Below are 22,618 nucleotides of genomic sequence, written 5' to 3'. Positions count from 1 at the left end.
TGACACATTGGCAAAACAGAAATAAGTTTTTGGTACTATTATTATTTATTTTAAAGCACCTCGGAAAAAAATAACATGGCACACTAAAACCGTGAATTGACAGATCTCATTGCTCAGGATGGGGAGAAAATAATTCGACTCTGTAAGTGAATCAACGTAAAGAGAAATAGTGAGTGAATAATAATATGGGGGTGCAGTATACAGCCCAAATCGGGAGGGCAGTGCAAAAATGAAAATTCAGGGGACTTCCCTGGTGGCACAGTGGTTAAGAATCTGCCCGCCCATGCAGGGGGCATGGGTTCAAGCCCTGGTCCGGGAAAATCCCACATGCCGCAGAGCAACTAAGCCCGTGCACCACAACTACTGAGCCTGCGCTCTAGAGCCCCCGAGCTACAACTACTGAGCCCACGTGCCACAACTACTGAAGCCCACGTGCCTAGAGCCCATGCTCCGCAACAAGAGAAGCCATTGCAATGAGAAGCCCACGCACCGCAACAAAGAGTAGCCCCCGGTCGCCGCAACTAGAGAAAGCCAGCACACTGCAACGAAGACCCAACGCAGCCAAATTAATTAATTAATTTAATTTAAAAAAAAAAAAAGAAAATTCAGGGCCTCTTGTTGAAAAAATTATTAAGAATTTCAAGACAGATTTTGACTTCGCGACCTTGGGTTCCGGCTGCCTGCTACCTGCAGTCTACTCTGTGCGGTCATGTCTGTGCTGACTCCACTGCCGCTGAGGGCCCTGACAGGCCCGGCCCGGCGGCTCCCCATGCCGCGGGCCCAGATCCATTCCAAGCCGCTGCGGGAGCAGCTCGGAACCATGGATATCGCCATTGGGCTCACCTCCTGCTTCCTGTGTTTCCTCCTGCCGTCGGGCTGGGTCCTGTCACAGCCGCAGAACTATAAGAAGCGGGAGAGACAGTAGCTGTCCTCTCCCTCAGCCTGCGACCTGGCCACCCCGGCCTGTCCTGATCATGTCTGCTGCATTCCTGGCCGGCCTCCCCGGGATCCTGTCCTTCAGTTACAGTGACCTCTTCTGCAATCATGACCTCTCCATTTCTCCATGTTGCCATCCTGGGACCACATGTATCCATTTAGAAGGCGCTGCTCGGTAGGGCCTCCCTTGTAACAATAAAGTCTATTTAAACCCTGCTTCAGGGGGAATTCCCTGGTGGTCCAGTGGTTAGGACTCCACTCTTTCACTGCTGAGGGTGTGGGTTTGATCCCTGGTCAGGGAACTAAGATCCTGCAAGCTATGTGGCCTAGCCAAAAAATAAATAAATAAATAAACCCTGCTTCAGAAACTCAAAAAAAAAAAAGAATTTCAAGACAGTTACAGTATAGCACTAAACCAAACGGAGGGTCCTTCCGTGCACGGAACCCTATGCGACTATAAGGTCACGTGCCCACGAAGCTGGCCCTGGTTCTACATCTTGGCAAGGATGTGGGCTACATGGATGTATGCATTTCTTGAAACTCACTGAACTGTACATGTAAACTCTGTGCCTTTCACTCTTTGTATATTATATAAATGAAATTATATCAATTAGAAAAGAAACATAACAAAATCGGGTTATAAATTCCCTGCTCCTCACAGGCAGTGCGGTTCAGCAATGAGGTGCAGGTATAGACCTGTATGTTGAATGTTGTCTTCTTTTAACCCAGTCTGTGTATCCCCAGCCCCTGCCTACAGTCGTACAGGATGTGCACTGCCCAACCCAATGCCACTCACGTAGATGAATCATGACCCCCAGAGTTGCACAGTGGGTAACCTACACAACTGTACCTGGTGGCCTTGATGGTACAACTTCATTTGAAGGACTCATCATTTGTCTAAAGTGGAGGTCCTGTGTGAATGCAAAGCCTGGGCCAAATGGAAGGGTCTTACGGCAAATTCCATCCCAAGGCCTCCCATCCAGGCAGAGATCCAGAAGGAAACGAGCCCATGCAAAGACTTTCCTAGAATGTGCAAAGGAGCCATCCTTCAAATGCCTCCACCCCCGTGCAGTTCAGCAAGCCCTATTTCCCCAATGCTGCTGAAACCTCTGCTCAGAGGGGCAAAGAGCTGGATTTAAGCATCCGAGGTAATTTCTCAAACCAAAGTATGATAAGACCGAAGAGTCATTTCGAAATGTTAATTACCACTGTTTACACTTAACGGAGTCTTCTCACCATGGAGAAACTGTTTCCAATTATGAAACATGAAAGCTGGTCACCGTTTGGGGTTAATATGACACTCTCTGAGAGAGCGAACGGGCGGGACTACCCAGACACCTAATTACCTGGAAAGATAATCTTGAATAATTGGAATTAGAGCAACTAAAGCAATTATTGGATGTTGTGATCTCCGGGAGCAGTCCTCCACCGGCACGGGGGTTTAATCACTTTTAATAAGAGCACGTAATTAGAGGAATCCAGAATTTCAGAACGAAAGTGGCAGAACCAGCACTTCAGAATGAGGGAGGTGGGAGGACCATGTGTGATGCTAGAGAAAATGAGGCTGGAGGAATGGGTGGGAAGGAAGGGTGAGATGAGAAAGGATGGGTGGTGTTGGCAGGGTGGTTGGGATGCTGATTAAAAGCCCTCAGGATCCTGGCAGGTGACTCTAACCTAAATTTGCTGTGTGACTTTGAGCAAGGCACTTAACCTCTCGGGGTTACACCTTCCTTCCACTCTTCAGTCATTCAGCAAGTGTCTACTGCACATCTGTCACGTGCCTGGCACAAGGATACTGGGTCTCACGTCTTTGCACATGTCATTCATTCTACCAGGAATGACACCCCTCCACCGCCGTGCCTCTTATGCAGTAGAAGGAATGCCACTCATCCTTCAGGACCCTCCCCACATGGAACCCTCCACACAGCCTTCCTATACTGCCATCTTTCCTTCCACAGGCCTCTGGGCACCCCCATGGGTCCCTGATTCACAGATGTGACTCTCTACCTCCTTGTGTGTCTCCCCGACTAGAAGGCTCCTCAAGGTCGGAAGCTGTGAGGCGTTCTCCTCACTGACCCAGCTCCTGGCACACAGCCTGGCACCGAGGGATGCTGCCCACTAGCCTGCCCTGGGAAGGTGGAGGGAAGGTGGACAAAGGTCCCTGCAGCCCTTCCCCGAAAACAAGGCTGCAGCCTGCCCTGCTTCCAAGAATGGAATGGCTCCAGGTGAGGTGGCCTGTGTTGTGAGTTTATTGAGAATGGCCAGGAAATGATCTCCTTCTGCAGGAGGATGCCAGAGCTCTGCTGCCTCCACAGAAGGACCAGGGCCATTCAGACAAACGATGCCCCACCCACGGTCAGAGGGCTGCAAAAACTAGCTCAATGTTGTCTGGGAATGGCAGGTGAGAGGGAAAAATGGACGTGTGGACCACTCGGGCCAGTCTCTTGCCTCTTTGTGTCCTGAACTGTCTGTCTTGTTGGGATGAAAGAATCACAGTTCCCTTTTTGTCAGGCCCTGGACCACAGGCATGTACTCGGTGACTTGGGAGCCCAGAGCGGGCATAACTAACTCAGCCTGGGGGCCAGAGAGGACTTCACAGAGGCAGGACCTTTGGGTTGGCAGGTGAAGGTGACAGTGAGTCCCCCAAGCAGCCAGGGAGAAAAGATCACCCAGGATTAATGCACAGGCACGAGGACGCACCAGTGACTCGGTGTGTTCAGGCTGCCGCCAGCAGGCTGACCTGCTTGCAGTTCGATGTCAGAGTCCGGGCAACTGTGGAAGCTGGTTCCCCTCTCCCTTCCCTGTTCGGCATGTTCTGATCTATGCACCTTTCAGTTCTATGACATAAATCAATAAAATGCACTAAATAAATTAAGTGAGCCGCAGAATTGTAAATCGATTTCAGACGGAGAACAGAGAGGTTGAGGGAAGCAACAGGAGACTCTCATAGGAACTCAGTTGAGAAATAACTCACGCAAGACTAGGGATTGCGGCCACAGAGCCACCACATCGTTGCATATCCCTGAAATATTAAACAAATGAAACCTACAAGCTTAGGAGATCGTTTCACAAAAATCGCCCAAAATCCCAGCTCCCTGGGAAAGAGGGGCAGGGAGCCGGGATGGCTTAAAACACAGCTCAGCCCAGGCGGGACAGAGGAGACCACGGCTTCCAGAGTCGGGATCCAGATTTCCAAACCCAAATGGGACACCCAGTATCTATAACGTGGCCCCTGTTCCTTCCTTCCTTCTTTCCTTCATTCAACAAAACTTTATTAAATTCTTGTTGTGTGCCAACCCCATCTGGGGCACGGAAGCCACTGGAAAGACAAGATCCAGTGCCTGTCCTCAGGGAGTGTCCAGTCTGGTGGAGGAGACCATCTCAAGGCAGTGTGATGGGTGCTAATAGCACCAGTGGGTACTTCTGGGGTCCGAGGTGCCTTTTCAGAAGAGGTCATGTCTTAACTGGGCTTTGAAGGATAAACAGAAGTTTTCCTGGCAAACAAGAGGTGGTAAAGGTAGGTCAGGCAGAGGGAAGAGAATATGCAGAGGCACAGAGGCACGACATATGATGGAGAGTTTGGGGGGAAATGCGTTCAAGTAAGGAGGCGGGGCTGGAGCACAAGGTCCACATGAGGGATTACAGGAGGCGGAGTGGAAAAGGCGGACACACACTAGATCACGAAGGGCCACGAGTGTCGTGTTACATGGTGTACGTTTAGGAGCCAGGAAAGGCCTTTAAGCGGGAGGCTGATGGAGTTGGATTTCCAGTTTAGAAGGATAATTTAGAATTCAGCGCGGGAAATTTTTGTTTTACTTTTTATGGAAGTATCACCTATACAGAAAAGGGCATTGATCACAAACGTACAGCTTGATGAACTTTCATAAACTGAACTCATCGTGTAACTAGCACCGGCTTAAGAAACCTAACATCGCCAGAGCCCTCCACTGGCTCCCTTTCAGTCACACTCGCTCTTCAAGGGTAACCCCTGTCCTGACTTCTGACGGCACAGATCCGTTTTGCCTGATTTCCAGTTTTATACAAATGGAATCACATACTGTGTGTTCTTCTGAATCTGGCTCCGTTTGCCCAACATCCGTACCGCTGAGAGAAGCTGGAGACTGCACGGTACTCCACGGTGTGTGTTGATGGGCATTGAGGAATCACAGCGATTTACCAGTACAGCCTGGGTGGCAAATATGAATCAGGACGAGCTCAATTCCTTCCCTCCTTCCTTCCTTCCTTCCTTCTTCCTTCGTTCATTCACAGTGAGAACCCATCCACCTGTGAGGGGAAGCTCCAACCTGGGATTTAGGAACTGGGAATTTTCCCCATACCGTACCTTGACAAATGACTTGGGACAGATCTTTACTGGGGGGTCCAGTTAACATAACAAAGGGCAGAAAACCCAAAAATCCTCATGGACGCCCCCACCCCTGCCCCACGGCAGGATCGGAGGTGGCTGCCATCATGTCCCTAGTCTTTTGCACTGGAGGGTGGCCTCCTTGTTCCTTGGCTGGAGCCCTCCCACGGTGCCTGATAACCATTTCCGTAGCTCTCTCCCACTCCTGTAGGGCAGGGACCTTCACCTCATTCGTCCTTGCATTGCCCCCCATACCTAGCCCAGAACTTGGATTAAAGTAGGTGCTCAGGAAATACGTGTTGAATTGGAAGGCGTGTGTGCAGGTGACTGGCATGCAGAGGTTGCTCAATGGATTGTTTGGGGAAGGAATGAATTACCTCCCTCAAATATTCTGGGTACTTTCGGAAAAATAAATAAGTCACTTTGGGATGACAATGACCAGAGGAGACCCTGAGAAGCAAATTAAGCACATACACCCAGAAACCCAGCTGGGCCAGTTCCAGCACAGCCAGCTGTCAATCATCCTTAAGGCCTGTGGTCAGGCCCAGGCGTGGCAGATTAGACTATCACTCAGCAAATATTCATCCCCACTCCACCCTCCACGTGGGTCGTGCCTGGGTCGTGTATTTCTTGCCCCACTGATGTTGGATGCAACCCCATGACTTGCTTTAGCCAACAGGGTGTTAGCAGATAGGATGTAAGCACAGGTTTTAAATGTGCTTGTGCGTGGGACTCCCGTGGCAGTCCAGTGGTTAAGACTCCATGCTGCCATGGCAGGGGGCATGGGTGAATCCCTGGTCGGGGTACTAAGACCCTGCATGCTGCACAGTGCAGCCAAAAAAAAAAAAGGAAATTTTTTTTTTTTTTATGTACTTGTGCAGTTAGCCACCTTGCATTTCTGTCCCTTCTATTTGGCCCCCAAAAAAGAATACACGTGGAGCGGACTTGAGCCCAGTCTGCAGCCTGGAACCAAGACAGCCTACATCAGCTAAACCTAAGCCAACCCACAGACATGCAAGCAAAAAACTACACGCCGAGTGCCACTGAGTTTGGGGATGGCTTGTTACACAGCATTATAGTGACTATTGCTGACCAATACACTAGGTTTGAAAAGTACCCAGTTGGTCACAATTATTTGGTAGGAGAATCTGGCCCCAGGGGATAAGAGGTTGCGATTTGGAGAGACAAGGGAAACCTTGAAGAGGAAGATTAGGAAGCATAAGAAGCTTTTCCTCTGCATTTTCAGTAACAAGTTCACAATACACAGACGTTGCTGTTTATCTGCATTTGCACATTTCATCTTCACAAACTGCTCAAGCGTCCTTAATTCATTCCTCCTCCTCTGCCTCTCATGTCCTGCTGGGCAGATCTTTGTCAGAGAATTTATTACTCTGCTCTGCCAGTAGGGCTCCAGTGCTGGGCTGGGCCCTGGAGGCCCAGAGGTAAATAAGAAACCACTGCTCGGAGGGCCCCATTCTCGTGAGGGAGAAAGATATGTGTACAGGTTACTATTATTCAGCTGTGATACAAGAGTCTCAAAGTGTACTGGGGATATAATCTGAATGTCCAGTGATAGGGCTTGGTTAAATAAATTGTTTCTATGTGATGGGCTATTAAACAGCTGTTCCAAAAGATAAGTGAGTTCTATGTATTGATATAAAAAGCAATCTATGATTTTATACAGGTGTGTAAGTATATATGTGTATATACGTATGTGTGTGTATTTATCTATCTATCTATCTTTCATCCTTCTAACTTTCTTCAGGAACTAATAAACCAAACCATTACCAGTGAATATCTAAGGGTGGGCTTATAAGAGACTTTCATTTCTCATTTACACGTTTAAAAATTGTTATAATTTTTATAACAAGAGTGTATACAGTTAAAACTCAATGTTCATTTTTCATTAATTCAACAGTGGCAGGCATTGCTTTGGGCCCTGGGGATACAGTGAGTCACAAACAAAACAAAAATCCCTGCCCTCATGGAGCTGACGTTCTTTTGGGGGAGACCACAGTTAATCAAAGAAGCACTGAGTACATTTCTTATGTGATGTAAAGACAACGAAACATTGAAGAGAGTGGAGAAGGACTTGGCAGGAGGAAGGGCTGCTCTAAGGATGTTCAAGGAAGGCTGCCCTGAAGGTGTGACGTTTGAGTGATGAGAAGGGACCAGCTGTGCAGAGAGCTGAGAGAACAGCGTTCCAGGAGCAGGAAACAGCAAGGCACACACTAGCTTGGCTGACTCAGGAACAGTAAAGATTTTGGAGACCTGAAGTATGGTGAGGGAGGGGAGATGACAGGAGATGAGATCCCGGATGTACAGGGCCAGATCCCCCAGACCTTACCGGCCAAGATGAGGACACTGAATTTTACTCTGAATGAGATGGAGCCAAGGGAGGGTTTTAAACAGGGAGCCACGTGAGATGATCGATGCTTCAACAGGGTCATTCTGGCCACCAGTGAAGCAGGGGTCAAAAATGGAAGGACATAACCAGTTGAGAGACTGTGGCAGGAATCCAGATGAAAAATGGTTGTGGCTTAAGCTAGTTTAAAATGAAAAGGTATTTCCCACGTGAAGCACAAAGCTAGAATGATCAGGAGAACTAACAAAAATATGCCATGGGAAAAACACTGATGACAGACACGTATTTTGCCAGGGGAGAGGGTAGGGAGGAAAGGACAGAGGGTATTGGAGAAAATGGCAAAGACGGGGCCCATTTCAGAAGGGCCTCAATTACTCACTCACAAACACACACACACACACACACACAGAGAGAGAGAGAGAGAGAGAGAGGGGTTCGGAAGGTCTAGCTTTTCAGCAGAAGAACCAGACATTTAAGAGCCAGGCAGCTCAGTTTTAAATCCCAGCATCCTAACTGTGTGACTTTGGGCAAGTCAATTAACTCTCTAGGCCTCAGTCTCCTCATCTGTAAAATGGGATTAAATGAGCCACCAGGTATAAAGTTCTCAGAACAGCACCTGGCACGTGGTAAGCACAGCATGAAAGCCAGTCTGTGTTGGTGTCACCTAACACTAGTTATTATGATCGGATTTTGCAGAGCAGGAAGGAGGTCACAGCGGGAGTGGGTGCAGCCAGAACGTGGGAGAAGGGTGTTCTTTGGGAGAGAACACGTCTGGGCTCCAATATCGGCCCGGACTCCCTGTGTGACCCTGAACCAGTCCCCCTCTCTCTGCAGCCTGGGTCCTCATCTGTGAAACAGACAGCGTGGAGAGGACTCGGCGAGCACATGGAGGGGTCCGGGGACACTAGGCTCCTGCAGGTGCCCCTGGGAGGACTGGGCCGGGAGGTTCAGGAACAGGCCACAGAGCTGCCTGACCAAACCCCGCCAGCCCCAAAGGCGAGCCTAAGTGCTTGAGAGGCAGTGAGCCCATGAAAACTGGCCTGCAAAGCCAGCCCACTCAGGCTTCTTATAAACGTTTTTCTATGTACAGCCAGAAGGTCTTCGGCGTGGCCACCAAGCCCTGAAAGTCAAATTACGAGGCCAGTAAAACACAAAGATACAAGCCCTCTGGGGCCTCGGTCCTCACACACGAGGCAGGAATAAGCCACCATACAGTCCACACTGTATGTGGACACACACACGCATGTACGCACATCCACACGCTCATACGTGCACACATGTGTACATGCCTCCGTGCCCACACTCACCCACGAGCGTGCACGCAGGCACACACACGAGACCCACGTGCACACTCTCAGAGGAGCACCTGCCCATGCGTGCATATCCTCGCCCTCAACCAGACATGCACACGTATTTACATATGCACACACAGGCCCAGCTTCCTGGAAGCCAGGTTCGGAGCAGAGGTGACCCAGGAACTCCAAGGCCTTGGGGATTATGGGATGAGCATCGGAGAGGCTGCCTACAGGTACTGGCTTCTCAGATGCAGTACAACGGAGGGGTACGGAGCATGGGCTCTGCTCCTTATGAGATGTGAGACGTGAGTGGCTTAATGTCTCTAAGGCTCAGTTTTCTCATCTGTCAAGTGGGGTGAGAATGTCAGCCTCTTCTTAGCAAGGTTGTGGGGAGGTTTCTCAGTTGATACATTTAAAGTGCTTGGCCCAGTGCCTGACACATTGTACCTGCTCAGTAAATATCAGCTATTTATTAGCAGCTGTAGTATTTTCTGAAGAACTCAGTTTGGAAGCTGTGGCCCGAATTGCTCAGCTCGAAACTTCAGGGATGGCCACAAGTAGCCACGAAACAGGGCATCGCCACTGGGAAGCAGAGGAAACAGAGGAGGTAGTCCCCACTGCAAAAAGCTTGCTCAGAGGGGGAGCCCAGCCTCTTCCTGGACCCGAGAGCACTATGGGCTCCCTGTCACATGCCCCTCAGTCTCACCAGCTGCCACTTGGCTGGAACTCTTCAAGGGGACAGCGTCTGTGAGACAGGAACGTCACCAGCCTCAAAGACACGCAGCCCCCTTGCCTGTCCCACCTCTCCCAACACCCTGGAGGGGTCAGAGACGGGGCACTTCAGGCCCTTGAACCTCCTGACACTGCAGGGAAACTGCAAACTCAGCCCCACCAGCAGGGGCCGTGGGTGACCGCACAGACTGGATGTAAGAACTTCCCCTGAGCCTCGGCCCACCAAGGCCCCCCATGTCGGGACAGTTTAGGACTGAACTCTTGTCTCAGTTTCCCCACCCCGACTCCCAGGACCAGAGCCCTCTCCTAACCTCCAGGCTGTCTGAAGAGACCTGCACACCTGTTCTCTCTTGGCGAGGGTTCTCCTTGGCGGCAGGGCAGGGAAGTAGGGAGGCGGCCGTGCCCTACGCTCCTGTGGGAGCGCATCCTCCAGTATCCATTCTCCTGTTCTTTCCTAATGATAAAACCCCTGCCTTTCAGCTGAGCACATGGTTGCCAGGATAAAGACCTCATTTCCCAGCCTCCCTTGCAGCTGTGATCAAGTTCTGGCCAAGGGGATATAAGCCCGTGTCATGGGGCAACTTCTGGGAACCTTACTGTTGACATGCAACCTTTGCCCTTTCTTCTTTGCCTTTCCTCTACCCTGTTGCCTGGAGTGCAGATGTGACAGCTGTAGCTCTAGCCATCCTGTTAGTCCATGAGGACAAAGGCCACAGGGATGATGGAGAGGCCCCCAGGGGCCGGGATCCTGAGGACCGCATGAAGCAGAGCCACCCTAGATTTGAAACTTTTAAAAGGAATCAGTACATTTCTCCACTGAAGCCAGTTACTTGGGGCCGCCATTACTTGCAGCTAAACATAATCCTGACGGCTCTGCCCCCTACACGAGCTGCAGCCCCGTCCTAATCATATCTGGGCATCACTGGGCTCAGAATCTCCGCTGTCAAGCCCTGCACACCAATGGGTCCTTTCTGAATGGCAGTGCCCGATCAGGCTGGACCTCCCCACACCTGTGAGACGACAGAGACAGAACGTCTGGCTTCCCTCCCCCAAGGTCAAATCCTACACTTGGAAGCAATGCCAACACTGGTCTTGCCTCATCCCAACTTTCGCACGCCCAGCCTACCTCCCCCAAAGTCCCAGCACGCACTGGAAGTAAGGGAAGTGTAATGGCTCTCAGCACCATCTCACTTGGGGGGCGGGGGAGGGCAAGATGATGTCCCTCCACCTGCCTCTCCCCCTGCACTAACCGCTCAAGGAACTCAGCGCTTTGCAACAGGATTCTGGCCCCTGGGGCACCATCACCCAGGGATGCTGAAGGACAGGATCAGGGCTTCGGGAAGTGTCCCTGGAGAGGGCAAGGCTGGCACACCGGAGCTGGGGCCACACTTACCTTTCTCTGATGCTGGGGCCAGGTCAATGAAGCTGCGGCATTTCTCACCTTTGAAAAAAAAAAGAAAGACAGGTTTTCAGAATATGAAAGGAAGTGAGAGCTTCAGGCTTCCGCCTCTCCCCCTCCCACGAGCCCTGTACGGATCTGGGGGTAGCGGGGCCCAAACATCTCTAACCCGAGCAGCATCTTTCTCTAAACCCTAATTCCCAGAAAGCCAACGTCCTGAGGAATGTGGATGGTGAAGCCGCAAGTCCCTATGATGCCTCCTTCCGTCACCTCCCGGGCCAATCCATCCAGCCCTGTCACTCCCACCTCCTTAAAGCCCTCCTGCCCTTTCCACGGACTCCACCCCTTCCAGGCCCAGCAGGATGAGGGCTGAAGCCGTCACTGGGCTCCCTGGACCTCCACTCTGGCTTCTGTCGAATCCACTCTCCACACTGCAGCTGGAGGGGTATTTTCAAACCACACAGCTCTGATTACATCACATGCACACACGCAAGTACGCACACTCCTGCTCAAAACACTTTATCCCAAAATAAAGCCCAAATTCTTTCACATGGATCCAGGACTGGCCTCCACCGGCCTCTCCATCCACACCCCCTCCCCGCCCCTCCTCCCCTCCCCTACTCTCAGCTCCTATACTCTTCGTGTTCCCTTCCCCCACCCCCCGACTGGGAACACACTTCATCCCTAGTAGAAGCTCTCATGGCACCATGGCCTCTCCTAGGTGGCAGCTAGTCACCTTATAACTCTTATCATTTTGTGTGTGATTCTCACAAGCTGGAAGTGGAAGCCCCGTGAAGGCAGGTACCACATCTTCAATTCATCCCCAGCTCAGAAAACAGTACCTCCATCCTCCCAGATGCTCAGGCCAGAACCTTGATATCATCCTTTGTTTCTCTCTTTCTCTCACACCTCCCCATCTGATCTGCAGGTCCACCTTCCCAATATACTTAGAATCCAACTACTTTTCACCACCTCCTCTGGTCCCAGCCCCATCATCTCCTCCTGGATTACTGCAGTAGCCTCTGCATGGGTCTCCCTGTTTCTGCCCTTATCCACACAGTCACCAGAAGGGTCCTGTTATAACCTAAGATGGATTACGTCTCCTCTCAGAACTTTCCCACGGTTCTCAATTCACTCAGAGTCAGAACCTAAGTCCTTACCATGGCCTATAAGGCCCTGTGTGATCTGTGCCCCCATCACCTCCCTGACCTCACTTCCTACTGGCTTGCCCCTTGCTCACTCCACTCCAGCCACACTGGCCTCCTTGCTGATCCTTAAATGTGCCAGCCACATTCCTGCCTCAGGACCTTTGCACGTGCTATTACTTCTCCCTGGAACATTCCTCCCCCAGACAGCTGAATGGTTTGCCCTTCCTCTCCTTTATCACTTTCCCCAAGTCTTACCTTCTCAGGAAGGCCTTTCCTAACTAGTCTATTTAATATTCCAAACACCTTTTCCCTGACTCTCCCCATCTCTCTTCCCGCTGGACCCCTAGCACCTAGAACACTGCCTGGTACATAGAGAGTGCTCAATAAATATTTATTGAAGGGGTATATGAATGAGTAAATGAATGAATGAACAAACGAATGCCTTCCACCCAAACCTTATGCCTATAAGAAACTTCAACTCTTCAGTCTTTCCTCCCAGCCTCCTTGATGCCAGGCCCTATGCTGGCCATCAAGGACACAGTGAGAGCAAGATGTGACCTAGCCTTAAGGTCCTTTCTCAGATGGGACACGTGCTCTATACTTTGCCACAGTCCCCACCACACCCTGTTGCTTTACCCCTAGACCTTAGACCTCACTGGTCCCTGAGACACTAGATTCGCTGACCTTTAGGGTGAGCTTGCAACTCCTAGTTCAAGGGTTTTACTGCTGAGCATAGCAGCAAGAAATAGATTTCACTGATGAGCCCAACAAGGAGATAGACTTTGAGTCCAAATGGAGTCAATGTAGGTTGGGGATGAAAAGAATCTGGAAGCTTCCAGCATTCTCAATTCTTGTGTCTGCTCGAAGCTTCCTAAATTTTCCTCTAAGAAGGTCCCTTGAAGCCCGTTTGGGCTCCTGAACCTCCTTCCAGCCCCATACAAATGCAAAGGCAGATATCAGGGAGTGGTAAGAGATGAGGCTGAGAAGGAAGGCTGGGGCCAGATCACGAAGGGTCTTAAGTGCTGAGTTAAGGAGTGGATTCCTCTCTTATATATGTCACCCCTTCCAAAGAATCATGAGGCCACAGGTGGATGGACGCCACTCCTGTGATTCCATCGTGCTTGCTTCCTCCCCAGGCTCTATATTGAGATGTAGGACCCTCTCCTTCCTTTATAGAAAAGGCTCAGGGCCACTGAGTGATCAGCCAGGACCACACAGCAAGTCAATGATACTGAGATTATAAAGAGATGTTTGCTGACAGCCAAGAACCAGAAGAGGATTTTTTTTAAATGAGAATAGGTAGTGTGCTAAGAATGGATAGATTTTGAATGCATCATCTTAAACTTTCTTTATGTTATATTGTTTTCTCAGAGCTAGAGAGGGAAAATTTTAATGGCTAAATTCAGACCAGCAGCCAGGGCCCCATTAAGACTTTTGTGGACCCTAGGCTCTTTTGCCTTTGGAGTCTCTTCCTCAATAAAGACAAATTAAATTAAAAATTGTATTTTAGGGGGCTTCCCTGGTGGCGCAGTGGTTGAGAGTCCGCCTGCCGATGCAGGGGACACGGGTTCGTGCCCCAGTCCGGGAAGATCCCACATGCCGCGGAGCGGCTGGGTCCATGAGCCATGGCCGCTGAGCCTATGCGTCCGGAGCCTGTGCTCCGCAACGGGAGAGGCCACAACAGTGAGAGGCCTGCGTACCGCAAAAAATAAATAAATAAATTTTAAAAAATTGAATTTTACAAATGCATTGGTTAAAGATTAATATATTAACATTATATATTAAAATTTTTCTTCACCTAAAAGATTTTTTTTATTCTGATTCTGAAAGAAATTAAAACATTTTATGGGCTTTTGCTCTGACCTTGTACCCTGAAATCCTGCTGAATTCATTTATTAGTTCCGATAGTTTTTAGCGGATTCTTAGGATTTACTATATACAAGATCATGTAATCTACAAATAGATATAGTTTCACTTTTTCCTTTTAATCTCGATGTCATTTATTTCTTTTTCTTGACTAATTGCTCTGGCCAAAACCTCCAGTATAATGTTGACTAGAAGTGGCAAGAGCAGGCATCCTTGTCTTGTTCCTGATATGAAAGGGAAAGAATTCATTCTTGTACCACAAGTATGATGTTAACTGTATTCTTTTTCATAGATACTCTTTATCGGGTTGCGGAAGTTCTCTTCTATTTCTAGTTTGTTGAGTAGTTTTATTGTAAAAGTGTGTTTACTTTCTCTTTAATTCCACAACAACCTACAATGTAGTTCTGAGAATCCCCATTTTAGAGACAAGCAAACTGAGGCTCTGAGCTTTCAATGACTTGCCCAAGACCACAGAGCCAGTAAGTGATGGACTCAACCCAGTACATAGACCCCAAACTCCATGCCCTAAAGTTTTTCCAGCTATCTATTCCCATTTGCAGCTAGCCATTCCCACTGTGCAGAGCTACTAGGTCCTAAAAGTAACTCTCTGAGAACATACCTCCATGCAGATAGGGAAAATCCACCAGGGACTAAATAAAATGGCTCTCACGCTTCTATTTCTGCTACGTAGACAAGACCAAATAGAAGATGTTTGAGCAGAGATGGTCAAACTTGGCCCAACACTCCCTGTGCAGGGCAAAGCTGAGCTTTAAGGAAAAATCATAGTAATGACATAAGCACAACTGGATATTTCACTGGTCACCAAGTCTAATAACTAAAATCCAAACACAGAAGAGTGGTGGTATGTGGCTCTAGAGCCAGACCTGCGTGGGTTCAGCCTGGCTCCATCACCTATTAGATATGTAACATCAACGTTAGCCTTTTGGCGCCTCAATTTCCCTACCTATAAAAAGTGAAAATCACTAATGCTAGTGTTCCTGTAGTGCTTATTACAGGGTGGATCTGTAGGGCTTGGTGCCAACCACCAGGTGACACAGCTAGGACAGCTCAGCAGGCAGGAGTCCAGCCAAGTGGCAGCTGCAGCGATACATGGGTTCCCCTACGGCCCCGCACCTTCCGTTGTCTCCCCCTAACCATTGGACATTGCCTGGTAACTGCCTCATTTTTGCCCCATGAAGATGCCCTTTCTCCCATCACTTCTTCCCACTCTGATTCTCTCTGACCCAAGATGAGCTACCAAGATCAAGTGGACGAATGGGTGTCAGCCTCTCCTCCCCAGGAGGAGAGTTCCCTAAAGATCCACTGTGTTCCCAGAGGGCCCCTGGAGGGTAACGCTGCCCCACTTCAGGGAGGGGCAGAGGAGGGAATTTGTGCAGGAGGAGGATAGAGCCAGCAGACCCCTGGGGAGACGTTTTTGGGGGTCCATGAGGTACAGGACCTCCACAGCCCCCTATGGAGATGTCAGGACCTTCTAGGAAAACAGCCTGGGAAAGCTGGACTTTGGGGTCAGAGGTCACAGGTTTAACAAAAATCCTGCACCCCAGTGAGGGTCTCAGGGCCCCCATGGGCCCAGGAAACCATGAGCAATGAGGACAAGAGGGGCAGAAGAAGACCAGAGATTCTCCCAAAAGTTCTGAAAACTTCACATCACCCCAGGGCTGTGAGGGAACCTTCATTATGTGAGATCTGAATTTCTCACTATCCCAGAGAATGGACGTTCAGTCCCATTAGACCAGAGGAATAAACTAATGGGAAGTACCTTGCCTGTAAGAAGGGAGCGTGCCGATTCAGACCCACCATAGCCTCGAAGGGAAACATCCTGCACAAGGTTCCTCATCCTTGCATCTCGCTCCAAGGTCCGTAGCCAACAGATGGGACTTGGAACCCAGTCCCAATGCAAGGGTGGCCAATCCATGAGATCTCAACACCCAGCAATGACTGGGGAAGCCTGTGGGGACTGGGTAACCTGGAGGAGGTGTGCCCTGTCTAAAGGAATATGAATTAACATCCTGGCCATCTGGACCAGTCAGGATCTTGGCAGGAAACAGATGGCACCCTGGAAAGGGCTCACCGAAGACTGCTGAGCGAAGGGCCTATTCATAGACGTGTGGACAGGGGCGAGGGGTGAGCAACAGTGGGAAGCCCTCACCTCCTCCAGCCTGAAGGGGCTGGGGAGGGAAAGGAGGCTGCGAGAGATGATGCCACAGAGGAGGAACTGCCCCTCGGAGCTTAGCTGCACCGAAGCAAGCATCAAAATCAGAATTTCTGTGGCAGGGCCTGAGAATCTGCATTTCTAACAAATTCCCAGGGGTTGCTGATGCTGCTAGTCTGGGGACCACACTTTAGAACCACTCCTTAGAGGAATGCAGTCACTGTCAAAACCTCAACAGGCCAAGAACAAGGCAGGGGAGGGGGAAACACCCCGACCTTTCTCTCCTTCTGCCCTCTGATTTCCTTCCTATGCCTCCCACTGGCCAGAACCAATAAGAAACCAGAGGACGCAGAATTCCGGGCCATTGCATCTGCGCAGGGCAGTCTCCCACGGCCCAGGGGGCAGTGGACAGACGCGGAGGGGTGAATGGCGAACAATCAGCATGCCACCCTACCCCAGGTGGCCCTCACCCCTCCTCACCCATCACTCTCATCCTCTCACCCTGCATGCTTGTCTCTTTCATAGTCTTACCATGATTACTATCTGAAATGACCTTGTGGACGCATTTGTTCACGTGTTTATTATCTGTGTCGTCTACAGGATGTGTGTGGACTTCTCCTCTGTTGTGGGTTGTATTTACATGTAGGTATGCATAGGCTGTGGGCTTGACCACATTCTGGACCAGGATGGAGGCTGCACACGGTGATGCAACAGTGAAGATGAGATCTCTCTCTCTCTCTCTCTCTCTCTCTCTCTCTCTCTCTCTGAATCCTAGAAATCCAAATCACATCAAGCAGTGATATTTGGGGATGTCTGAATTAATTTTTTTTAATATTTATTTATTTGTTTATTTTTGGCTGCATCCGGTCTTAGTTGCGGCACACGGGATCTTTCGTTTCGGCGCGTGAGCTTCTCTCTAGTTGTGGTGCGCAGGCTCCAGAGCGTGTGGGCTCTGTAGCTGTAGCACAGGGGCTCCAGAGTGCGTGGGCTCAGTAGTTGCAGCGTGCAGGCTTAGCTGCCCCATGGCATGTGGAATCTTAGTTCCTCCACGGCATGTGGAATCTTAGTTCCCCAACCAGGGATCAAACCCGAGTCCCCTGCATTGGAAAGAAGATTCTTAACCACCGGACCACCAGGGAAGTCCCATGTTTGACTTAATTTTGATCCCTAAATATATACTTCTCTTTGGTTCCCAATATCAGTGTTTAGTATTCACGCACTTATACTCAATGAACATTTATTGAGCACCTACATGCCAGGCACCATTCAAGGCGCTGGGGGTGCAGCAGAGAACCAGAAGGCAAGTGACCACCCTTGCGGAGCTGCTGTTCTAATATTAAAGTGTATGTATAGACCACTTGGAATCCTTGCACCAAAAGAGGGCATTCCCCAGCTCATCTAAACAGTGCCCAGATGCATATATCCAGACAAAACTCTAATTCAAAAAGATACATGCACCCCTATATTTATAGTAGCACTATACACAATAGCCAAGGCATGGAAGCAACCTAAATGTCCATCGACAGATGAATGGATAGAGAAGATGTGGTGCGTATATACAATGAATACTACTCAGCCATAAAAAAGAATAAAATAATGCCATTTGTAGCAACATGGATGCAACTAGAGATTATCATACTAAGTGAAGTTAAGTCAGAAAGAGAAAGACAAACACCATGTGATATCACTTATATGTGGAATCTAAAATACGACACAAATGAACCCATCTATGAAACAGAAACAAGACTCATGGACATAGAGAACAGACTGGTGGTTGCCAAGGGGGAGGGGGGTGGAGGAGGGATGGAGTGGGAGGCTGGGGGTAGCAGATGTAAGCTTTATATACAGGATGGATAAACAACAAGGTCCTACTGTACAGCACAGAGAACTGTACCCAATATCCTATGATAAACCATAATGGAAAAGAATATTAAAAAAGAATGTGTATATATGTATGACTGAATCATCTTGCTGTACGTCAGAAGTTAACACAGCATTGTAAATCAACTATACATCAATTGAAAAATTAAAAATAAATACGTAAACAGTGCCCAGACAGCATCTCTGAGACAAACGGAAGCTCTGTGATCAGGTATCTCATTCGCTGCTGTGTCCTCAAAGCCTGGGGCACTAACAGGTGCTCCGGACATGATGGTGGAATGAGTAAATGAAGAGCATTTCACAGATTGCCTTCATTAAGGATTACACCAAAGGGGGGCGCCTCTGCAGAACCCTACAGGTATGGCCAATACACCTGCAGGCAGAGTTGAGAATGAAAGTTGAGCTCCGGAGCGTCTCGGGGCCCATCTGAGAGGGAAGAGGCAAACAGAAAGGGGGGGTCTTCACTACCCAGGGAAGAGCAGCCATGCCCAGCCTCATGTCTGCCACGACGCAGAGGAGCCCGGAGATCAGCCTGGGCGTGATGTCTTTGAGGGTCGCCTTTCACCTCCTTTTCTGCTGCTTTGCGCCTGCTGATTCAGATTTACAACCTACCTTTGCCTACCTCTCAATCTCGACGTCTTCTCTCCCTCCATTTCCCCGTGTCTGACGCAGCCCCAGCCTTCAAACCCACCAGCTCCCCCACCGTGAAGCCTGCCTTGTTTACAACCACCTGCCCCGCCCCGAAGAGATGTCTCCCCGCTCCGAATTCCCAGTGTTTTATCATGATATCTCCCATGATACGGTCACTTTCTACCTTGGGCACAGCTTGGCCCGTTTTGGCCCCCTTTGGGCTGTTAATAGCAGATCTACCCACCATCAGGTGGAAGCTTGAGTTTGTCATGTTGCCTAAGATCCAGGATCCAATGACCCAAGGAGAATCCAGGGCAAGCACCGTGCTAAGAGCATGGCACACATCACAACTGTGTGAGGTCAATATCCATCCCCACTTTACAGATGAGGAAACTGAGGCTCACACAGGCAAAGCGACCTACCCAAGGTTACACAGCCAAGAAGCAGCAGAACCAGGAGCTGGACCCAGGTCTGTGTCTTTCCAAAGCTCTTTCCATCATGCAAGGGACTGACTTGTCCAGAGGGGGACAGGGACCCAGGACATTCCATGACCAGACCAGCTTGTTTGGACTCCAGCAAATCAACACTGTCTCCGAAATATCTTTTTTTTTTTAACATTTTACTACGCAAAGTTCCCATCTTTTACAAGAGCAGAGATATCAGTATGAAGAGTCCCATGTCCGCAGCCCAGCTTGGAAACTCACCTTGTCTCTCCGCACCAGCAGCCCACCACTAGTGGGGTTATCTTGAAACAAGTCCCAGAGGTTTGAATCTAAATGCCTCTTTGAAGGGTTTGCTCCCTTGCTCAGAAAAGACAAATGGAAGGTCATTTCTTCTTAGACTCTCTGGCATCACCCTATGGGGCTGCTGACTTTTAGCACCACGGGAACAAAACGTGCAACCCAAGAGGCCCTGACCTGCCCTAGCTGCTGACTCCTTTTGACCCACTGTCTGCGGGACCTGCCTGAGCTAAGGGTGAGGGGGCTTAGAAATTGCCCTCAACACAGCATCTTCAGCTTGGCAGCCGGCGCTCCAATCCCACCACCAAGGGGAACACCTGGCAAGGCCCTCAGCCGAATCCAGGCTTCCAGGAATCCACACCAGAGACAATGGGAGGGTCACAGCTGCCTCCTCTCTGGCTCAACACTCGCGCCTCATTCCAGGAATCTTACCCCGAGGTCCCTCCTCCAGGTCTGATCTACTTGAGAAAGAAACTCGTGGTGGAGGCCAAGGAAGGCGGGTAGCCTGGGGTTCACGGGAGCCAGGCAGGCTGCGCTCCCTGGTGAAAAGCCTGGGCTCTGATTTCACACGGACCTGAAGCCAAATCTCAGCTCTGCCACCTGCTAGCCGTGGAGCTCTGGGGGAACCATCGTTTTTATTCATTTGGTTGGGTTTTTTGGCCAGTGAAGGATGATGATTCCAGCCTCACGAGGTTGCTTGAGGGCTAAATGAGGTAACGGGTATGAAGTAAGACGTCTTCAGTTAGGATTTAAATCAGGCAACACCTGCGAGGGATCAGCTCAATGTGCCGACACCCACATCCCCAGCCCGTCATTCATCACAGCTCTTGGGCTCCCTCCTCGAAAGGGGGTGCTCTGAAGGCAAATGGAGGTGTCTGGGCTCAGAAACCACAAGACGTGCGTTCAAATCCCTCCTCTGCCTCCCCCTGGTCCCGTGACCTCAGGAAGTGGCTTCACAAATCTGAGCCTTTTCCTCAGGTGCCAGATGAAAGTCATTTCAGCTCTGCCCTCCAGGCTTGCAAAAAAGGATGAAAACGGAAGGGAGTGTGAGAAAAATGCCTGCCCCGCGATCGGCTCTGTAAATAAGCGCTATTTTTGATTCCATCCCTGGATCCTAAGTTAGAGTCACACTGCGCTCCTCCTAAGGAGAGCCTGGACGTCTTCCTGAGCCAGGAGCAGGAGGCTGTAATTGTGCCTCTTCAGCGGGAGTAGGTGGGGGGAGCCTGGCAGGGCCACGGGCAGAATCCAGGGAGGTGGCCAGAGGCAGATGCCCAAGGCTGGCAGAAGGGTCAGGAGTGCCGAAGGTCAGCCAAGCTGCCCTCGGCGTGAACACGCAGGAGCCAGATCTGGTTGGCAGCGGGAAGACGGGCAGCAAGAGGAAGGGGCACTGGGGAGCCCAGTGTCCTTGGCTGGGTCCCCAGGTCATGGGTCTGAGGTTCGTGACTTAATTTCACAACCCATCTGATGGTGGAGTTGAGGTTTCTGTGGCTTGCAAGGTAGGGAGAGGGCACCCGGAGGGAGCCCCATGGTGAGGGGCTAGGCCCAACATGCTTTACAAACTACCACCCCCATTTTACAGATGAAGAAACTGAGGCACAGATAGACTGAGTAACTTGTCTAAGGTCACACAGCCAATGGTGGAGCCTGGATTCAAATGGAGACAGCCCGCCACAGAGCCTTTGCATTTGGCCACTACCCTGTGCTGCCTCTTAGGAGAGTAAGCAGGTTCTAGAAAAATCTATTCTTTCTAAGGGAAGTCTCAGATGCCCTCCAAGAGGACTCCACACGTGGCAGGAGAAATCAGCATCCATCAGGATGTGGCTGCATTTCGAGATGTCCAGCCAGATGCCCAAACATGGCTGGTTCTGCTTTTGACTCTGGTTCTGAGACCCAGATTCCATGGAGCCCAACCTCTGGGCAGGTGCATGGCTAGTTTTCTCTATAGCAGGAGCTTTCAACTTGCTGGGAGGGCAGAGAAAAACAGTCCTGGCCCCCAACAAACGTGGCCAAAGAGAAACCATTTTAACTGTTTGGCAAGGGTGAAAATCCACACACCTTCGCTGGGCTGGATTCAAGGAATTCAGCACCGAGAGCGGGGAGTAAAGAAAAATGCCAGCAGATCTTGCATGAAGCTTCTCCTCGCACTATCCAGGCTGGCGGCAGAGCCTTGGCAGCACTTCCTTGGAATTCTCCGGAGGCCTCTGCCAGTTCAACTGACAGGGCAGCAGATGGCACACACTTATCTGCTGATGATATTTTGATTTATTTATCTCTTACAGATGGCACCAGGCCTTGATTTCTGGCAGGAGTTCAAAATATGGGTCAACTTTCTGGAGAGAATCATTTCTCCAAGTGGATGAAACACTGGAAACTAAAATCCTGCCTGGCATCATGACATGGCATCACCATGACCTCCAGACGTACCTTGCTTGGGCATTTGGGGGCATTCTGGGTAAACTGAAGGGAATAATTTGTTCTGAAGAATTTTACAGCCAGAGGAACCTAAATGCTTATTTAAAATTAACACCATAGTGGTTAAATGGTAAGAGCTTTGAACTCACAGAGCCTCTGCCACTTACAAACTCTGGGACCCAGGCCAGACTCTCTGGGTCTTAGTTTCCTCATCTGTAAAATGGGTATGATTGTCTTCTCCACCCCATAAACTGTGACAGAATTACCTAGCTATCCACCAAAAAATGTGCTACTCCTCCTGCAGTGTGGCGTTATTGCTAGAAAGTGGCTGCCCCACCAGGTACAATATTTCCCAGCACCCCCTACATCCTCCTGGGGTCATATGACTGGTTCTTGCCTATAAAATGTGAGTGTGAGTGATGTGTGGCACTTCCCGGGGTGGGCTTTTATGAAGTAGACGTGCCTTTTCTTTCCTCTTCTGCCCAGATGCAGAGGCCTCCGAGGTCCTAGGAAATGGTAGAGGCACAATATGGAAGTTGCCGGGTCCCCAAATCACCATGTGGAGGAGAGCTGCCATCCACCAGCATCACCTGTACCGAAGCGTCACATGAGCTACTGTGTTAATCCCCTGCCATCTCAGGGGTTTATTTGTTGCAGCAGTTGTTGTTGCCTTATACA

The 22,618-nt window shown here is 50.0% G+C and overlaps 1 protein-coding gene and 1 pseudogene across 2 annotated transcripts in view; one reads left to right on the top strand and one right to left on the bottom strand.

Annotated features, from left to right (window-relative positions):
• The window catches only part of GSG1L (GSG1 like), a 219,886-nt gene that overhangs the window by 127,807 nt on the left and 69,461 nt on the right, over positions 1-22,618 (bottom strand). For both annotated transcript variants that reach the window (XM_030871584.2, XM_060285470.1), the window contains exon 2: positions 11,085-11,132. In XM_030871584.2, coding sequence (XP_030727444.2) covers positions 11,085-11,132 — 48 coding nt within the window. The remainder of the gene's footprint in view (positions 1-11,084; positions 11,133-22,618) is intronic.
• On the top strand, positions 710-925 carry LOC115861132 (cytochrome c oxidase subunit 8A, mitochondrial pseudogene; annotated as a pseudogene).

This window comes from Globicephala melas, chromosome 15 (assembly GCF_963455315.2).
Source record: "Globicephala melas chromosome 15, mGloMel1.2, whole genome shotgun sequence".
Classification (NCBI taxonomy): Eukaryota; Metazoa; Chordata; class Mammalia; order Artiodactyla; family Delphinidae; genus Globicephala; species Globicephala melas.
Note: the sequence above shows the minus strand (reverse complement) of the source record. Positions and strands in the feature narration are given on the sequence as shown.